The 18,655-nt window shown below is 34.2% G+C and overlaps 1 protein-coding gene across 3 annotated transcripts in view; it reads left to right on the forward strand.

The window, feature by feature from the left end:
* Positions 1-18,655, forward strand: part of FERMT1 (FERM domain containing kindlin 1) — a 64,627-nt gene that overhangs the window by 20,479 nt on the left and 25,493 nt on the right. For all 3 annotated transcript variants that reach the window (XM_007476710.3, XM_001382094.5, XM_007476711.3), the window contains exons 5-11: positions 538-751; positions 2,771-2,873; positions 5,745-5,852; positions 6,695-6,826; positions 10,889-10,938; positions 15,250-15,374; positions 18,264-18,370. In XM_007476710.3, coding sequence (XP_007476772.1) covers positions 538-751; positions 2,771-2,873; positions 5,745-5,852; positions 6,695-6,826; positions 10,889-10,938; positions 15,250-15,374; positions 18,264-18,370 — 839 coding nt within the window. The remainder of the gene's footprint in view (positions 1-537; positions 752-2,770; positions 2,874-5,744; positions 5,853-6,694; positions 6,827-10,888; positions 10,939-15,249; positions 15,375-18,263; positions 18,371-18,655) is intronic.

Below are 18,655 nucleotides of genomic sequence, written 5' to 3' on the forward strand. Positions count from 1 at the left end.
TGAGTTATTAACACAAGCTGAGTACTAATCTTCAGGAAGGGAGTGTTTAATTTAAAGGATTTAGCTGGAATGATTATGATATGTAGCTGGAAGAGAGACTGGAAAGTCTTTACTCACATCATAGATTTACCTTTTAAAATTAGTAGGTAGGGAGTATTCCCCCTACTGTGAAATATGGGTTAGTTAACTTGAAATCTTTTCAGCCTGAAATGTGTTTCAGTGAAATAAAGTGGCACAATAGAGGGTTGGTCTCAGAGTCAGAAAGATTTGGCTTCTAGCCCAGCCTCTGAAGCATACTGACTGTCTAACCTTGAACTTCTCGGTGCCCCAAGACTAGCAGTTGCAAAGAAGTTGCAGATATGCAGAAGTAGAAAGAATTTTCTCATTGGGAATTTCTTACAACAATAACGATACGGGTCTAGCTTCCCTCCAAACTGGAGCTTTAGTGATTTGCTCTTATTTTTCATGAGGTGTATCCTTAGAGTGTTGTTATCTCTAAGCCCCATGTTACATTTTGTGTTTCTTTTCGCCTTACAGCAAGCCCTGGCTTATACAGTAAAACAGTGACTCCTATATATGATCCTGTCAATGGAACACCCGTTTCTTCTACCATTACGTGGTTCAGTGATAGTCCTCTGACAGGACAGAACTGTAATATCCTTGCTTTCAGCCAGCCCAGCTGTTCACCAGAAACACTTGCTGAAATGTTCCAGCCTCGGTCTCTAATCGATAAAGCCAAACTCAATGCAGGGTAAGGGTACCTTTTCTCATCGCGTCATTGTAAGCTGGTATTGGCATAACAAGGTAAAGGTTTATCTTGGGATGCTGTGCTGCTCTTTTTGAAAGAAAAAAAAATAGAAAGCAGCTAGATGGCTCAGTGGATTGAGAGCCAGGTCCAGGGACAGGAGGTCATGGAATCAAATCTGACCTCGGACACTTTCCGGTTGTGTGACCCTGGGCAAGTACTTAATCCCCATTGCCTAGTCGTTACAGCTCTTCTGCCTTAGAACCAATACAAAGCATTGATTCTAAGATGAAAAGTAAGTGTCATTTTTTTTAAGCAGTGTTGATTTTGAAATGATTCTTAGGATTTGGAAATTTAAATAATTAAAAAATTTTTTATTTATTTTTATTAATTTATTTCCTTCCCTTCCCACACCATAGAAGGCATTATCTAGCAAACAGATATTTATATATAGATTATGTCATTCATGTTTCCATTTTTTAGTTCATTCTCTGGAGGCAAACATTCACAAGTTATTCTTCAAATGTTAAATATGTAGCTGTATATAATGTTCTCTTGGTTCTACTCATTTCACTATAAATTATAAGTTTAAATTTTTAATGAACTTGATATATTAAGCTTATATTTTGCTTTCTACTGTATATCTGCAGTGGAAGGACTTTTAAATTCAAATTGTTCTTGAAAGGCTATCTCCCAAGCCATTTCTTTATGGAGAGACAGAATGAACAGATTACAGGAAGAACCTCATAAATAGATCTATCTACATGTTTTTTTGCACTGATTTGTGGGTTAAGTGGATATGAGCAGCATGTAAACAAATTAGGAATCTGGAAGTACCGGCTGTCATCAGGGATATATTTGAACAACAACAACAAAAAAAAATGGGCTTGTTTGTACTATGGCCAGAACAAGGAATAATAGCTAGGCAGCTCAAAAGCTTCACTGATATCCTCAAGAAGTCAAGTAAAAGTGAGGAAGGACCCTATGTGGTGAGCTTACAGGTGAAGGTGGACAAGGATTATACAAGACAACCAGGCATGGCTGTTCCATCATTGGAAGGGATATCCAAATCAGAGGGATCATAAATACCCATTTTAACAGCAACACCACTTATATGACATTTTAACATTTGCAAGGTGCTTTACAAATGATATTTAATTTTATCGTCACAACCACTCTGGGAGATAGGTGCCATCATGATCCCCATTTTACAGAGGAGAAAACTAAAGCAGACAGAGATGAAGTGACTTGTCCATGGTCACAACTAAGTATCTGAGGCAGACTTTAAACTCTGGTCTTCTAGACTCAAACCTAATATTCTACCTACTGCACCACCTATCTGGCTCTACTGATTATATAATAGCATTCTACTATTTCTAGGAGCTTAGAGTGCTTTCTTGTATTCTTTAGGGTTTGTTGTTTTGCTTTAAGGTACAAGTTATGAGTTAAGCAGGAGAGGAAGAAGTTAAGAATTTAAGAGTTAGAGTTCTGATTCTAGACCCAGTTTCACAACTTATTGACCTAGGATCTTGAGAAAGTCATTTATCACTTTACCTCTCAAAACTGCAATTTCCTTAGCCATCAAATGAAAATGAAAATTTCTGCCCAGCTTGCCTCCTAGGATTGTTGTGAAGATCATTGAACTAATTTACATAAAAATCTTTTGAAAACCATAAAACATGATACAACTCTTAAACTATTACTATTAAGTAGCCTTCCTCATCTGTTACTTGTTTGATACAATCATTCTCGCCCAGTGACTTTATTTCAAGGATCCAAGCATGAGAAGCAGCCATAGTATGGCAGCAAGAGGACTGGATTTGGAAGTCCAAGATCTTGGCAAATTTAGCCTCTGCTGTCAACCACCTATATTTCCTTGGGCAAATCGCTTACATCTCTGGCCCTCAGTTTCCTCATCTGGACAATGAAGGGTAGGAAAGTGGGGTAGATGTCCTCCTGAAGCCCTTTCTAGCTCTGTTTATGATCATTGAAATTAATTTCCTTATAACTCAATTCTTTTTTCAGTTGGCTAGACTCATCCCGATCCCTTATGGAACAAGGCATTCAGGAAGATGAGAAACTATTATTACGCTTTAAATACTACACATTCTTTGACTTGAATCCAAAAGTAAGCTCCTATTTTTTTGTCACGTTCAAATGTCAAAATGTAAATTCCAAGCATTAAAAAACTATCATCAGAAGAGACTGACAGTCTGATAACTATTTAGGAATATTAATTTTACAATGATAAATGTGTTTAGTATTTTACATTTCTACATTGTACTTTGTTTGACTATGAGAACTAGCTCTTGGCTAGAATTTAATAGAAGACATATGCATTTTCCAAAGAAAAATCAGTCCCAAAGTTTGAACTTTTTAGCTAAGACAAAGAAAGGCTAAGCTCTAACTTCAGCATATAGTTCAAATTCAATTGACCAACATTTATTTTCTAAGCACTAGGGAGTACAAAAATAAGAAATTAAGCAGTCCCTGCCATCAAAGAGCCTCCATTCTCACTAGGAAATAGTTTAGCCTTTGAACTATAAGACTATCATACTTAAGGTTGGGTATGGTTCTTATGCTCACGCATTTCACTGTAAATATAAATCATGTGTAGAGAGTAATAGTGTTATAGGATCAAATCCATCCGACTTGAAGGACCAAGATTAGAGAATGCATGAAAACATGAAAACACCTCAGAAATAATTGGAGAAGGAAAGAAAGACTTCCACCTGTGATCTAAGAGTCCCTGAATAAGGACTCAGTATGCTTCTTCCAAATTCAATTTAACAAACATATATCCAGTGCCAGGGATGCACAGGTTACAACCTGTATCCCTCTAAATATAAGAAAGATTTCCAAAGCCCTTTCTGATCTGGCTCTACCCTACCTATCCAGTCTTATATGTTACTACTCTAGGCCAACTTGTTCATTGTCTCAAGCAAATTTCACATTTAGGCTTTGACTGTATTTATTGTGCTTACCTGGTCTACAGTTTCTTTTATCCCTTTTATTTTCATTTTCTCTCCTTCTATTTATTATTTTTATCTAGCACTGAATACATGTTTGTTGAATTGAATGTGAGAGAAGTACATTGTACTCCCATTCAGGGACCCCGAGATTGTAGGTGTAAATCTTTCTTTTAAAGCCCAACTCTTTCCATGGGCACCTTCTCTGATTTGTCTAGTCCACTTTGAGCACTCTCACTTTTGATATGCTCTTCTACTTCTAGTAAAAGGTGAAAGAGTTATTCTAAACAAAAGAAGTGCTTCTAGTAAATACAATATTTTTTAGGACTCTCATTTGTTTATCGTTCTGGTTTCTCTCCTGCTAAATAGACTATATACTTTTACAAATCCTACATAGTGACTGTACTTTTTTCTATACTCTCCACCATGCTAAGTCATAGCAGGTATTCACCAAATTTATTTGAGTAATTTAATCAGTGATCTAAGCCCTTGACACAACCTCATAATTAGGAAGAAGCCTTCATCTTTGGTCCCCAGAATTCCCATACTCTTTACCTTTTTTGTTAGTATCCATTGCAAAGTATCTGCAGAATTTCTGAAAGTAATAGAGGCATATAGAGAGCATATGTTCTACCAAGTAAGCAATTGCTAAATACTTAGTGCAGAATCTCAACTGACCTCTTCAGTGGCAGAGCCTTATTGGAAGAGTCAAATAACCCAGGTGGCACCATGTGCCACTTACCAGGGGCAGACCATGACATTTTTGGGCAGCTCTGATTGTTTTTTAAAATTGTTTGTGTTGAACAATTGACCAAAAAAAAATGGTGGTGACTAAAATTTTTGTAACTACTTAATGTTTTTCTAAGAGAAAAAATGATTGCTAGGAATAAAAGTACACGTTTCTGAGAGGTGGAATTCTTGTTCACATACAGATTGTATTAGATGGCATTAGCGATCCCATCCAACTCTGAGTTTGTGTTTAAAAAGATTTTATTTTGAGATTGTTTTTAAGAATTGTGTTATATTTCCTCAGATATTCTCATAACAATAATGGTTCTCCAGCTATCCTCTGACTTACTAAAAACTCTGTATCTAATTTTACTTTTATCTCTTCACATCACCAGTGTGAGACATGTCTGAACAATTTTTCACATTGCCTTCTTATCAGGCACTGTGAATTGCTGATTTTGGCATAACTAAAGTGTTTATTTCATGTTCATAATCTTTTCTCTGAGAAACCATGATTATATGTAAATGAAAGAAAAAACACAGATGTTAGAATCACATAGACCTTTACAGTTGGAAAGGACCTCAAAGGTTATTTAATATAACCCCTATCTAAAACATGGATCCCACCAATAGTATCCCAGATAAATAGTCATCTAGCCTTTGATTAAAAACTTCCAGAGACTGAGAACTCACTAGACTCAGAGGCAATCCATTTCATCTTTGGACAGCACTAATTGTTAAGAAGTTTTTCTTTACATTGAACTAATTTACCTTCCTATAATTTCTACCCATTGTTTTTTACTTCTCCCATATCAGAACAAGCAGAAAAAAGTATTTTTTCTCTTGTGTGATATTGTCAGCTTAGTGATATCCCATTTTGGAATTGTCTAAGCCCCTTATTTTCTATTCCTTTTTCTTTCCCCTGCCTACTTTCTACCATTTTCCCTATTCATTAATATGTTTGCCAGAAATTTAAGAGAGTAAAGAAAGAGATTATAGATAAATAATTTGGCTTCTTATCAGTGGCCCCAGAAAACTTTTTCAAGGGAATGAGATCCAACTTAAGGGCTAAAATGAGATGAAAGTACAAGGATCATAGTTTCTGTGTCTTTGTACTAGCTCTCTCCCAAATTAGCAGAGATATCTGACAATAGCTGACATATGTGTATTGTACAGATTGGCTAACAATGTAGTTACTCTTAATAAATGTTTGAATTAATGAATGAATGGATTAAATTTATGATTTCCGAGTTAAGAAACATAATCCTTTCTCTCCAAACTCTTTCCCCTTTTAACCACAGTATGATGCCATTAGAATAAATCAACTTTATGAACAAGCCAGGTGGTCCATTCTCTTAGAAGAAATTGACTGCACTGAGGAGGAGATGCTGATTTTTGCTGCTTTACAGGCACGTATCAAGTTCTGAGCATCCTTTTTAGGAAGTGAGCAAGGAGGGGCCAAAATGAGAATCTAGTGGAAAATCTATTATCATTCCATCCTACTTACAGTTCTGAGTCTTGGGAGGTTTTTTTTTTCCCTCTTGAGTAAGAATATATAGAAAGGATAGTTTAAAAAAATTTTAATGATAAACATAATACAAAAACTAATACATGTATATACAAGTGTATGTATAATAAAAAATACTATATGTATATACATACCTATACACACATACATATATATTTCAAGCGTCTGTGGGTATTCCTTTCATTTATGAAGATTACAACTTTATAAACAGTCTTCAAAAATTGTTCTGACTAAAAAATGTATTAATAGTCGGTGAGTCTCTCCAAAATAAGCTAAGATTGTCTTTTAGAAAATGAACATATGGTTCATCAATGGGCCCATTGACGAAATTATTGTAATTTGGTAGAGCCTAAAAGAGCTTGTTTTAAGCCTTTTCAGAACCCATGGTCACCTGCTTATCATGATGAAATATCAGAATAGGGATGAAGTATTATCATATGTATATGGTGCATTATTCTTTCTATTCTAGAATCAAAAGAAATTTTCCTCATGACAATAGGAAAATCAATTAGGGAGGCCAGTTATGATAATAGCTTTTATGTACTAACTTCCAAATAACTTCAAAATGTCCTAAATAAAAGGATTATGTTAAGCTCCCAGCATATTTCAAAGAATGTTTGCTGTTGGTGACCTTTTGATATGGAGATGAGGCAGGAATTAGCAATAAAATATTGGATGCTAAAATAATTTTTTGTTTATGGAATTTACTACTTTCTTTTTTAGTACCATATAAGCAAATTGTCATTGTCAGCAGAAACTCTGGATTTCACAAATGAATCTGAAGTTGATGAAGTTGAAGCTGCCCTGTCCAATCTGGAAGTCACATTAGAAGGTGGAAAAACAGACAATATTTTGGTATGAGTTACCCTCATGTGAAATTATCTCAAAACAATGAAAAGGTTTTTATACCTGTAAAAAGAAATCAATTTTTCCATTTTATTTTAGGGCACTTAATCTAATTTCTCAAAAGAAAAAAGTTCTCAATTTTAAGTATAAACCTATCCCTAAGACATAAATGAACCTTTTTAGGCATTAGCTATATACTTTTAGAGAATGAGTAGCAACAACAGACCCTAAACTATGTGCAAGGAAGAATTTCTAGCACTGGGGATAAAAAGACCAAAAAATGAAATCTCCAGAAGTTTCTCTACTGTGAAAGAGCTGGGAATTGGGGGAAGAATACAACATATGCAGAGATAAATCTAAGTTAATTTGAAGAGGGACAGAGGGGCTCAGAAGAAGTTTTCATGAAAGAAGTAGCATTTGAGCAGAACCTAAAAGGATTATACTAGGCAAAGAGTGGATTCAAGGGATAAGATAATAACTTGTTCAAAGACACACATGCGAGGAGAATATTGTATCAGGGGATCACTCGATAGTTTAGGGTGGCTTGATCTTACAGTTCAGAAGGGACATAATAAAAAAGCAGCATCGGGTAATTCAAAAAGTGCCAGAGTTGGAATCTGGGAACCTGAATACAAATCTTGCCTCAAACTTAGGAGTTATATGAAAAGAGCAAGTGGCTTAACTTCTCACAGCCTCCATTTCTTTATCTGCCAAATACAGTTCACGGCCTTTCCCTCATGTACTTCATAGGGTGCTTGGTTGTCAGAATAACTCTCTGTCAACATGAAATTACTCTGTCAATTTGAATTACTGTTTTTAAAGGTAATCAGATTTGGAAGGCCTTAAATGCCAGTCGGAAGACTTTATATCTTTTCCTAGAGGCGATAGGAAAACCTTGGAAGTCTTGAACAAGAGAGAGATATGCTTAGATATGTCCATTTGGAAGAACATTTTGACAGCTTAATGGGAATTGATTGGAGAAAAGAGACATGGAACAGGAAGACCAAATTATTAGGCTATCAGTAATCTAAGGGAGATGTAATAAGGGCCTGAATTAGAGCCTTGGACCTAGAACTAGACAGTGGTAGGGATGAGAGATGCTGTGGAGATAGAATTGATAACAACTTAGCAAATAATTTTTTTTAAACCCATACGCTCTGCCCTAGTAACAACTCTAAGACAGAAGGGCAAGCGCTAGGCAAACAGGGTTAAGTAACTCTCCCAGGAACTCGCAGCTAGGAAATAACTGAAGCTGGGTTTGAACCCTGGTCCTCTCAAGTCCATGTCTGGCGCTCTAGCCACTATTTGTTGCAGAATTCTCAAAGTAAAAGTAAAGCCTTTTTAAGCTCCCACTATATGCCAGGCATTGTGCTCAATCTTTATAAATATTGTGTCATTTGATTTTCACAACAAAACTATGAAGTAGTTACTATTTACCCCCATTTTACAGACAAGGAAATGGAGGCAGACAGATGTTAAGTGACTTGCACAGGGCCACACAGATACTACCTGAGAGAGGATGTGAACTCCTGCCTCCAGGTCTAGTACTCTATCCACTGTGCCACCTGCCTCTAAGGACAAATTAACATGGTGAATAGGAAGAGCATTGGACCTGGAGTCAGGACATGTGGCTTTGTAACTAATTATGTTTGTGGACTTTACCTAATGTGGTAACATTTGCAATGACTTGCAATAAGGATTAAGTGAAATAATGGATTGGAGTATTACAAAATGTTTCAAACCCATTTTGAAATGGAAAAAGTCAAAGTTCAAAACATATAGAACAAACAAAAAAATCTCTAGCAGAACTTCATTCCATTTGGTGGTGGGTTGTTTTTGTTTTTTAATGGATGGTTCATCTATGGAGAAATGTAGCCATACTGAAGCCAACAATGGAATCGCCACTCCTATTTGATTCAGTCCTTTATTTGCCTTCTTTATCTTAGAAATAATTATGACCTTCATGGTATTGATATACAATGAGGAAGTGAGCCTAGTGAGAAGGAAAAAGAAAAAACTCACGATTTTAAAGTAATATAGATTTCTACATTTAGTGTGTGTGCTTTCTTAATCAAAAAATTTTCATGGGGATTTCAGTTCAACAAGCATTTATTAAGTAGCTACTATCTGCAAAACAAATGAGAGTAATAACTGGCATTTTTGTAACTGTTTTAAAGTTTGCAAAGCACCTTTTTACACACATTATATATCACTTGAACTTCAAAAGAATCTTCAAAAGAACTTCAAAAGTTAAGGACTGTTACACCATTTTACAATGAGGAAATGGGCTAAGGGAAGTTATATTACTTACCACTGTAAAATTTAAATTAATATCCAATCACTTCAAGTATTATAGTTTTATAAAGTTTTATTACTTTTTTAATTTATTTTTTAATAAAAATAATTTTATTATTTATTACTATTCATTTGAAGTAGAAAGAAAATAAACTAAAAGAAATAGAAGTTCAAACCTAGGGCTAGGCAATGGGGGTCAAGTGACTTGCCCAGGGTCACACAGCTGGGAAGTATCTGAGGCCAGATTTGAACCTAGGACCTCCTGTCTCTAAGCCTGACTCTCGATCCACTGAGCTACCCAGCTGCCCCCTGCACATAAATTTTTATATAAGTGTTTAGCTTTTTTTTTTTTTGATGGTGGTAGCTGTCAAATATAAATTTTTTTTAATTTAAAAAAGAATTGAATACAAAGAGATTGACACTAATGCCACATTGAATAGGTAAATGGGATTTTATTTTATTTGAAATAAATGATGCCCATGAAATAGTATGGCATTCTATATTCAACTTAAATCATACTACATGCTAAGGAAGAAGGAGGATTAGTTTTTCAATCAGAGGACCTGGGTTTAAATCCTGCCCTCCAATATTTACTACCTATGTGACCTTGACAAGTCACCAGAACCTTCCTCCCCACCTTCACCCCTTGGCCTCAAATGTCTTATGAAATGAAGAGATTGCGCTACAACATAATCCAATTTCCCCTTCAATCAATTAATTTATAATGTGTTTAATTATACTAGGTGCTATGGATTCGAAAAATACAAGTGAAACAAACCACCCTTAAGGAGCTCACATTCTATGAAACATTTATCATAGATCATAGATGTAGACTTAAAAGAAGCCACAGGAACTATCTAGTTCAACCCTCTCATTTTACAAATGAGGAAACTAAGGATCAGGAAGGTTAAGTGAATTGACCATGGCCACACAGGGAAGAAGTGGGATTGAATTTGGGATTCTGCTTCTTGTACATGTATAATAACCTTTTTTGTGTATGACATATACTATCATTACATTTTTTAAAATAACCACAAAATCAATGCTATTTGAAAAAGCAAAATAAAATAAGTTAATAACTGATATATAAAGTGTCTTCCTGATTTGAGACTTGAAGGAAATCAGGGATTCCAAGAGATGGAAGTGAAGAGAGAGTATATTTCATGCATGGGGGATACCAATGAAAAGTCACAGAAATGGGAGATTGAGCATCATGTATAAAGAAGATTAAGTAAGCCTTTGCAGCTAACTGGACCATAAGTGTGTGGAAGATAGTAATGTTTAAGAATACTGCAAAGGTAGAAAGGAGAAAGCTAAGGAAAACTTTTAATGTCAGAAAAACTTCATGTTTGACCCTAAAATTTTGAATCTATGGTCCCATGACTAGCATTGACTTTCCACATATTGCCTTCATTAGAAGGATAATATGAGATGGTAGTGCTTTTTGAGTAACTTGCCTTTGGATGTTTTTCTATGAATTTAAACAATAGACTTTTGAGTTTTAAGGATGTATTAACCTGTATTGTGAAATTTTGTTCTGAGATCTTTATCTGAACCATTGATTTTAATTTCCTGTATAATGTAAAGATCATTTAAAAACAGAATTTTAAAAATAGCTACTATAGGCAATCAGATTGTTTTTCCAGATGATGTTTCAGCAATTATTGAGTCATTTAAAAAAATATTTCTAGAATTTACTTTTTAATTAATTTAATTAATGTGAAAAATTCTGGCACTTAAATTACTGTTGGTAAAAAGCTGTACTCTTCTCCATAGGAGGACATTACAGACATACCGAAGCTTGCAGATTATCTCAGATTATTTAGGTGAGTAACTAAAAAGGTTACAGAGAAGACCCAAGAAATCACTGATCATCAAAGCTTATGAATAAATAATTCTTTGATATTTAATCTCTAAACCCAGCCATGTATTTAACAAAGGTGAATCATCATCCCTATCTTCCCCTGAACACCATTCAAGACCCTCAATGGAAAGTAGGGGTTATATACCACAATTTGAAGATCAAAACACTGTAGTGCTTTGAGCTTTCATGTTATTCTTTTAGGTATTTGTTACCTTGACACAATCAAAGTAATATTTAATAATCATAGTCCTACTATAGTGATTAAATGGTCAAATTTTGACAAACAAAAGCTCCATTGGAAGGGGTTGACTGTTGAACTCCAGAGAGTTTATCTGTCTCTGAATTCAGATAGAGTTTATTATAACCCTAAGATTTGTTTTAAGGGAGTTTTTCCTGTTAAAAAAAAAAGATTTTCAAAGTTGTGATAGCACTAAAGGTGTGTTAAGATGAAAGAAACAAGGCTTCTTTGAAGTTCTATCAGTTACTTACACCATAAAATGATTTGTTGATTTTTCTCAGCAAACAGATTTAGAGCGCTTAACTTCAAAAAAAAATCACCACTCTGGCATGTTTGTTTATAACCAAGTCAAAGGGCAAAGGAAAGACTTTTGAGAAATGTTCAATGAATGATAACATATAAATGTATCATAAGTGTTCAAAGGACTTTTTTTTAGATTATATTCCTGATTCTGAATCATTTAGAGACAATGTTTTGGGGTTCTTGCCATAGATTTATGTAAGTATAGTCCTAAATTTGCCCTTTTTTCATGAATATGCTGAAAAACAAAAGTTATTGGAAGTTCAGTTCTCTAAAAATTAATTTGCTATACCATATTGCATGTTTAGATTGTCATAAACCAAAATGTTTGTCTATTATTTTATAGATAATTACAGAATTATTAGATAATGTTTCAAAGTTAGAGTTAGGCTCCAGAGGAGGACCAATTAGAGAAGGCAGGTGCTGATCTATGTCAGTAAAGAAAAATTTCTAAGCCTAAGTTTCCTATATTGAGAAAATCATGTGTCCACACTTAAAAAAGAAAAATTAATATCAAAAAATTTCAAAATAGTCTTATAAGCCAGAAGTCTGTCCCATACTTGACCAAGAATCTTCCCAGGAACATCCATTCTGTATTTTCTTGAAGACTTCCAGTGAAGGTGGGACTATTTAACTCTCAAAACCTTTTTGGTTGGAACTATTGGGAAGTTTCTCCTTACGATAAATCTAAATTTGCTTCATTTTAACTTCAATTTAACAAATATTTATTAAGCACCTACTTCATATACAGTTCTTTGCTAGGTGCACGCACACACACAAATCATTCCTGCCCTCAGAGAGTTCAGATTCTATTGGCAGAACACTATATTGTTTTTCAGTCGTTTTTCTGTCATGTCTAACTCTGTGACCCCATTTGGGGTTTTCTTAACAGAGGTACTGGAATGGTTTGCCATTTTCTTCTCTAACTCTTTTTACAAATGAGGAAACTGAGATAAGCAGGGTTAAGTGCCTTGCCCAGAGTCACACAGCTAGCAAGAGTTTGAGGCTAGATTTAAACTCATGAATTTGAGTCTGACTCCAGGTCTACCAGACTGGTCCTTCTGCCCTTTAGTGCTATGCAGAATAAGTCTAATCCTTCTTCTAAATCTATGATCCTCTGATGCTAATGGGAAATGGGTCCATCTGTGTGGCAAGATGTACAGAGCATCATCAATGTTGTCTAGTCATGAATAGTCATTGCATTGAACACAATTTTAAGTCTTGTATGGTTGTTTTCTTTTATAATATTGTAGTCATTGTATAAATTGTTCTTTTTCTGCTCATTTGATTCCACAGCAATACATAAAAGTTTTCTCAGGTTTCTCTAAATATTCTTTTCTTTAAAAAATATTTTGTTAATAACATATGCCATGTTCAATCATTTCCCAATGATGAAATTTATTTATTTATTTATTTATTATTTTTATTTATTTATTTATCATTTATATATATTTATTTATTTATTAAAGTGGGTAATTATGAATACCCACTTTATTTATAGTTGTCATCTTGTATGTATACATGCATTGTCTTTTGACTATAACGGAAATTTCTATTATAAATTCTTTTGTGTACATGGATACACAATATATGCATATTATAAATGTGTATACAGTAATATTTACATTGTTATTTCCCTCTTGGTGTTTTAAATTTAATAATAATACTGATAGGTCAGCAGCTGTAGACTCTTAAGAGATCTTTTCAGCTAGAATACTAAATTGTTTTTTTGGAAGGTTGGCTCAATTTACAAATCCACCAAAAGAACTTATCCTATCATAACTCCACCAAAAATTGACATTTTCCATTTTTGTCATCTTTGCCAATCTGATGACGTCTCTGGTGTAAACCTTAGGGTTATTTTATTCTACGTATTCTACATACATATTATTGGTAGTGACTTTTTTTCATACAGTTATTAGCTTGTCTTTCTTATCTTGTGAACTGTCTGAACATAATGACAATTATCTTTTGGGGAATGCTCTTGTTCTTATATATTTGTTTTTAGTTTCCTATATAACATATATCATACCATTATTAGAGAAACTTAATCTTTTTAGATTCAAAACATTCTACCTTGTCAAGCTCCTTTTGAATCTTGACTCTGTTAATCTATGGTTTAATGGTTCTTTCTAGCCTTATGTTATCTGCATATTTGATTAGATGTCAATTATGCCTTTATCCAAGTCATTAGTAAACATATTACACAGTACAGGATCAGACACAGATCCCTAGGATACTCTGCTGGAGACTTCATCCCAAATATACATTGAATCATTAATGACTATCCTTTGGCTCCAGCCATACAATCATCAGTCCTATTTCTCTCCATATCCTCCACAAAAATAAAAGACTTTTTCAAATGCTATCTCACGATCACAGATTTAGAACTTGAAGGAACAGTGAGGCTAAACCTTTAATTTGACAAGTTAATGCCTAGAGAGGTTACCCTTGGACTAGCCTGAGGTCATATAGCTGATAAGTGGCAGAACTAAGATTTTAACTCGGGACCTCTGACTCCAAATATAACCCATTTTCCACTGTACTATGTTGCCATCCACAACATTTCCCTTACAGTATAATAAATAAAATTTGGTTTGACCAACATAATAAAGCAATGCTACCTCTTCATGATCACCACCATAGCCTTTTCTAAATATTCATTAAATATCTCTCTAAAAATATATTTTAGGATTTTTCTAGGAGCAAAATATCCAGGTAACTGACCCATACTTGAATGATTCTATTCTCATAAAATCTTTTGGAAAATTGGAACATTTTCCTTCTCCAATACAATGAAAGACCCCTATGGCAACCATCAGTAGTATTCTAATATATGACATTGTATACATACAGTTCATATTATCTTTTTCACATTTTTCTTTTCTACAACTTCTTTTCCAGTTTTCTTTTGTTCATCTATTTCTTTCTTTTTCTCCAGCTAATGGCACCTACTGGCATTGATTGGTGATCCTCAGGGATCAGAGAGCTACTGGACTTTGCTTAATGACTTTTCAAAATAAATATTTATTTTATTAAAGTTTTAAAATCTTGGATAATGCTACCTTCTAAAAATAAATTACTAATTGAAAAGCTAATGTAATTTTTGATGTTGACCAAAAAGCTTTTGATAGTTTCTCTCAAATATGTCCAGCAGAAACCAGCAGAATCCCTCATTTTTGTGATGATTGTCAAAGTTTTGTACTGTTCGTATGAATATTAGTTTCTAAGAACTGTTCTAGAAGCAACCAGGAATGTGTATTTTCATATAAAACCCTAATTTCAAGCTTTTAGAAATAAATTAATTGGAGGGACTGCTAAGTGGAGCAGTGGCTAGAGTGTGAGGCCTATAGTCATTTCAACTCATTTATTAAAAATGTATTAAAAATTAAATTAGTAGGCAGGTAGAATTAGTTGAAAAAGAACTACATCCAGAATCAGAGGATTTTAATTCAAATCCTCAGTCCCAGGCCTTATATTAGCTGCCTATGTGACTTTGAGCAAGTCATGTAACCTCTCTAGCCCTCAATGTCATCATCCATAAAAATGATGATGTTAGACTAACTGGTCTCCTTCCTTTAATTTTATAAGCCTCAAATTTTAAAATAATTTAATACATTATCAATTTGTAAGAAATGGGCACTAGAGGAAAGTAACTTTTTTTAGTAACCTGTTAAAATTATATGTGCCTTTGTTTTTCTTAGAACCATTAAGATATTATTCTTTCATTTTCAGGGCCAAAAAATTAACATTAAAAACTTTCAAACTATATTGGTTTGTCTTTAAAGACACTTCAATAGCCTACTTTAAAAATAAGGACCTCGAACAAGGGGAACCAGTTGAAAGACTACATCTTAGAGGTAAGAATGCCCAATGGTGAATTGGATTATTGTGATTAATTTAACAAGTTAAAGGTAAAAGGGTCTTGGAAAACTAGGTGATTTAGTTCAATGATAGCATCATTTTGCATAAGTTGGAGGAATTTGTTCCTCCCCACAAACCTGACTCCTACCTCCATTATAATCTGCTTCAAGTTCCCATCCTATATGTAGAATACGCCTGTATTATGGTACTATAAACTCTGTAATCTAGCATATACTTTATTTTAAAAGCACTCTTATTAGTCATTATTTCTGTACATCCAGAGAAAAATAATCAGTGTTCCTAACAATGATGCTGAAGTAGCTTCTAAGTACATTTAGATTATATTTAATTCAGGATAGCTTTAGCATTGTTTTGACTCTATTGCAAATCTTTTTGAAAATGAGTAATTCATGTATGGCATATATTATACTTTCCTCATACTCTATAGGCATTAAATTCTTAATAAATGTTGAATGAATGAATGAATAATAATTGGGAACCAAACCATAAGACTCCATTTCCTTGCCATGCCTTTGTAAGTAAATTATGCTCAATTTATTTTAGAGTTTGTATTTTTAATAGTGTTTGTAATTTAAGGTCAACAATTTCCAACTAAAAATTATTATTATATCTGAAGTAAAAGATGGTGGGGGGGGCAATACATAGTTTTGCTTTGTCAGTCTTAGCTACTGATTCCTGATCAAAGCTTTAAAAATCTGTTTTCTCTGTTCTTTGTTTCAAGAGAAAAACCTGAGGAAATATTTGATATTTTATTTCAACAAACACTAAGTACTTCCTATGTGCCAAATACTGTGCCTAGTTATTATGGATATAAAAATAACTGAAATGCAAGCCCTTATCTTTAAAAGCTTAATATAATTAGAGGATTTTTCTAAAAGTAAAATAATTGATTCTAAATGAGGAAAATAAAAAGTTATGGCATCAAGAGAAATTTATAAGGTAGAGTTCAGATACAAGTTATGAAGGGGTCAGAGAGAGAGATTCAGGAAGGAGGTGTCACTTGATTTGATCCTTGAAGGAAAGGAAGGATTTTAAAAGAGATGGGGAAATCCATTCTTAGCATAGAGAAAAACAGCAGGAGCAAAGGGAAAGTCAAGAATAGAGAATAAATAATACAATTTGGCTGAAATAAGTCATGATCTAAGAATAAACACTTAAGTTGGAGTAAGATTGTGGAGGACCTGTCTTTTGCCACTTTTTGTGTTTTTGGTGCTTATAACAGTGCTTGGTGTGCAGAGTAGGCGCTTAATTTAGTTTATTGACTGATCTTGAAGGTCAGAATCAGAAATGTTTTATGTTTTAATGAGAAGGAAATAGAGAGCTAGTGCTGGTTTTTTAATAAAGGATGATCTGATCAGAGTGGTAAATAGGGCAGATTATTCCAGCAGAAGTATTAGGTGTAGACTAGAGAGGAATTAAACTAAAGAAAGGCAGAATGGATTGGAGGCTATTTATAAAGTCTAGGTGAGTAAAGATGGGAACTTAAACTTAAGGCAACTAGAATGTGAGTGGAGAGGTACAAGGAATATCACAGAATTAAAATCAATGGGACCTAGCAACTAATTGGATTTGTGGGATAAGGGAAAGAAAAAAGGTAAAGAAAAATTCAAGATTATAAGCCTGAGTAATTGGGAGGATAACCACCACATAAATAGAATAATAAGTAACAGATTTTAAGGAAACAGTGATAAGCTCTATTTGGACTTATTTTGACATGTTAGTGGTATATCCAATTGGAGTTATTTCAGCAGGAAGATATCAAACTAGAGCAATTGAGAATAGGAAAGAGCCAATTTAAATTTGGAATGGAGAGAATAAATGAAGCCCAAGGAGTGCATGAAGTCAGAGGTTAAGAAGGAGGAGAGGGTCAAGGATCCTAAAGAGAATGATCAGAGAAGTAAGTTAGCCATGAGAGTACAGTGTCATGGGAGCCAAGGGAGGAGAGAGTACCAAGAAAAAAGATCATCCATAGTATCAACTGCTATAGAATATCAGGGAAGATAAAGGCATTGAATCAGAGAAGGGGAATTATATTTAATATTCATTCATGCTCTCAAAGAAATTCATTTCAGTAGGATGATGTCGATGAAAGCCAGGTTGAAAGGAGATGAGGAGGAAATAGAGATAGTGCACATAGGCTTCTCTTTTTACAGTAAGTCTGGCAATGAATAGGAAGAGGAAAAACATGTTGGATCAAGTAGAAAGATCAGGGAAATGTATTAATTTATTTAAAGAGACCTAGATACATTTGTTGAAGAAAAGGAGTCAATGGAGAAAAAAGAAGACATCAAAGATTATCATAATAATGATAATTTGCATTTCCAAATATTTTATAGTTCACAAAGCTTAAGGGAGGAAAAAGGCCATCATTTCCTCTGAGGTATAATAGATGGAGGAGACCATGAGTGAGAACACATATTTAGAGTGGACTTGAGAACAAATCATTGATGTCATGGCAGTTTAATGGGGGTCACTTGCCAGGAGAACAATTTAGGGATTTGTTGGACCTGATATTATTGGGAAAGAGACAAAGAATTGGTGAATGAACTAAAGTACAGTGAGGGCCCAGTCAAAATTAAATAAAAATTGTAGTTAGCTTAGTCAGCATTTCATGATTTCTTCCAAGAGAGTTCACCATGTTGGAAAACAGCAGGTATGGGAGAAGTAAAAGGGTAGGGTGATTTCAAGACCAATAGATTACAGTCACAGAGGATTTATGAGGTAAAGTAAATTTCGGGTGACATTAGGTTCTAAGGCATGACTAAGCTGATGAACAACTTCAAAATTAATGATCCATGCCCTTTTCTCAATGTATAAAAGCAAATCCTTAGAAATAAATTGCTTTCCCTACCCTTTCTCATTAGGCTGTGAAGTTGTACCAGATGTAAACGTATCAGGGAGAAAGTTTGGAATCAAGTTGCTAATTCCTGTTGCTGATGGTATGAATGAAGTATATTTGAGGTGTGACAATGTGAGTAAAAAAAGGGGAAATTGAATGAATGCTTAGTTGTCTAACATAAGGACCAGTGTGTCATAGCAAATAAGGAATTTTCTCACCTATATAATGCTAAAGTTTTGAGAGATTCTTGGTTTAGGTCTCTCTGGCCCTTTAATCACCACTTCTCTCATCCCTGCCCCTTCAAAGCATAGGTCAGAGAGAAAATAGAGAAGCAGTAGAGTCCACCAATGATTTCTTTTTCACTATCCCTATGCCATTGATTGCCTACCCCTATGGTAAGTTCCAGGAAAGAGAGTA

Source organism: Monodelphis domestica, chromosome 1, assembly GCF_027887165.1.
Source record: "Monodelphis domestica isolate mMonDom1 chromosome 1, mMonDom1.pri, whole genome shotgun sequence".
Classification (NCBI taxonomy): domain Eukaryota; kingdom Metazoa; phylum Chordata; class Mammalia; order Didelphimorphia; family Didelphidae; genus Monodelphis; species Monodelphis domestica.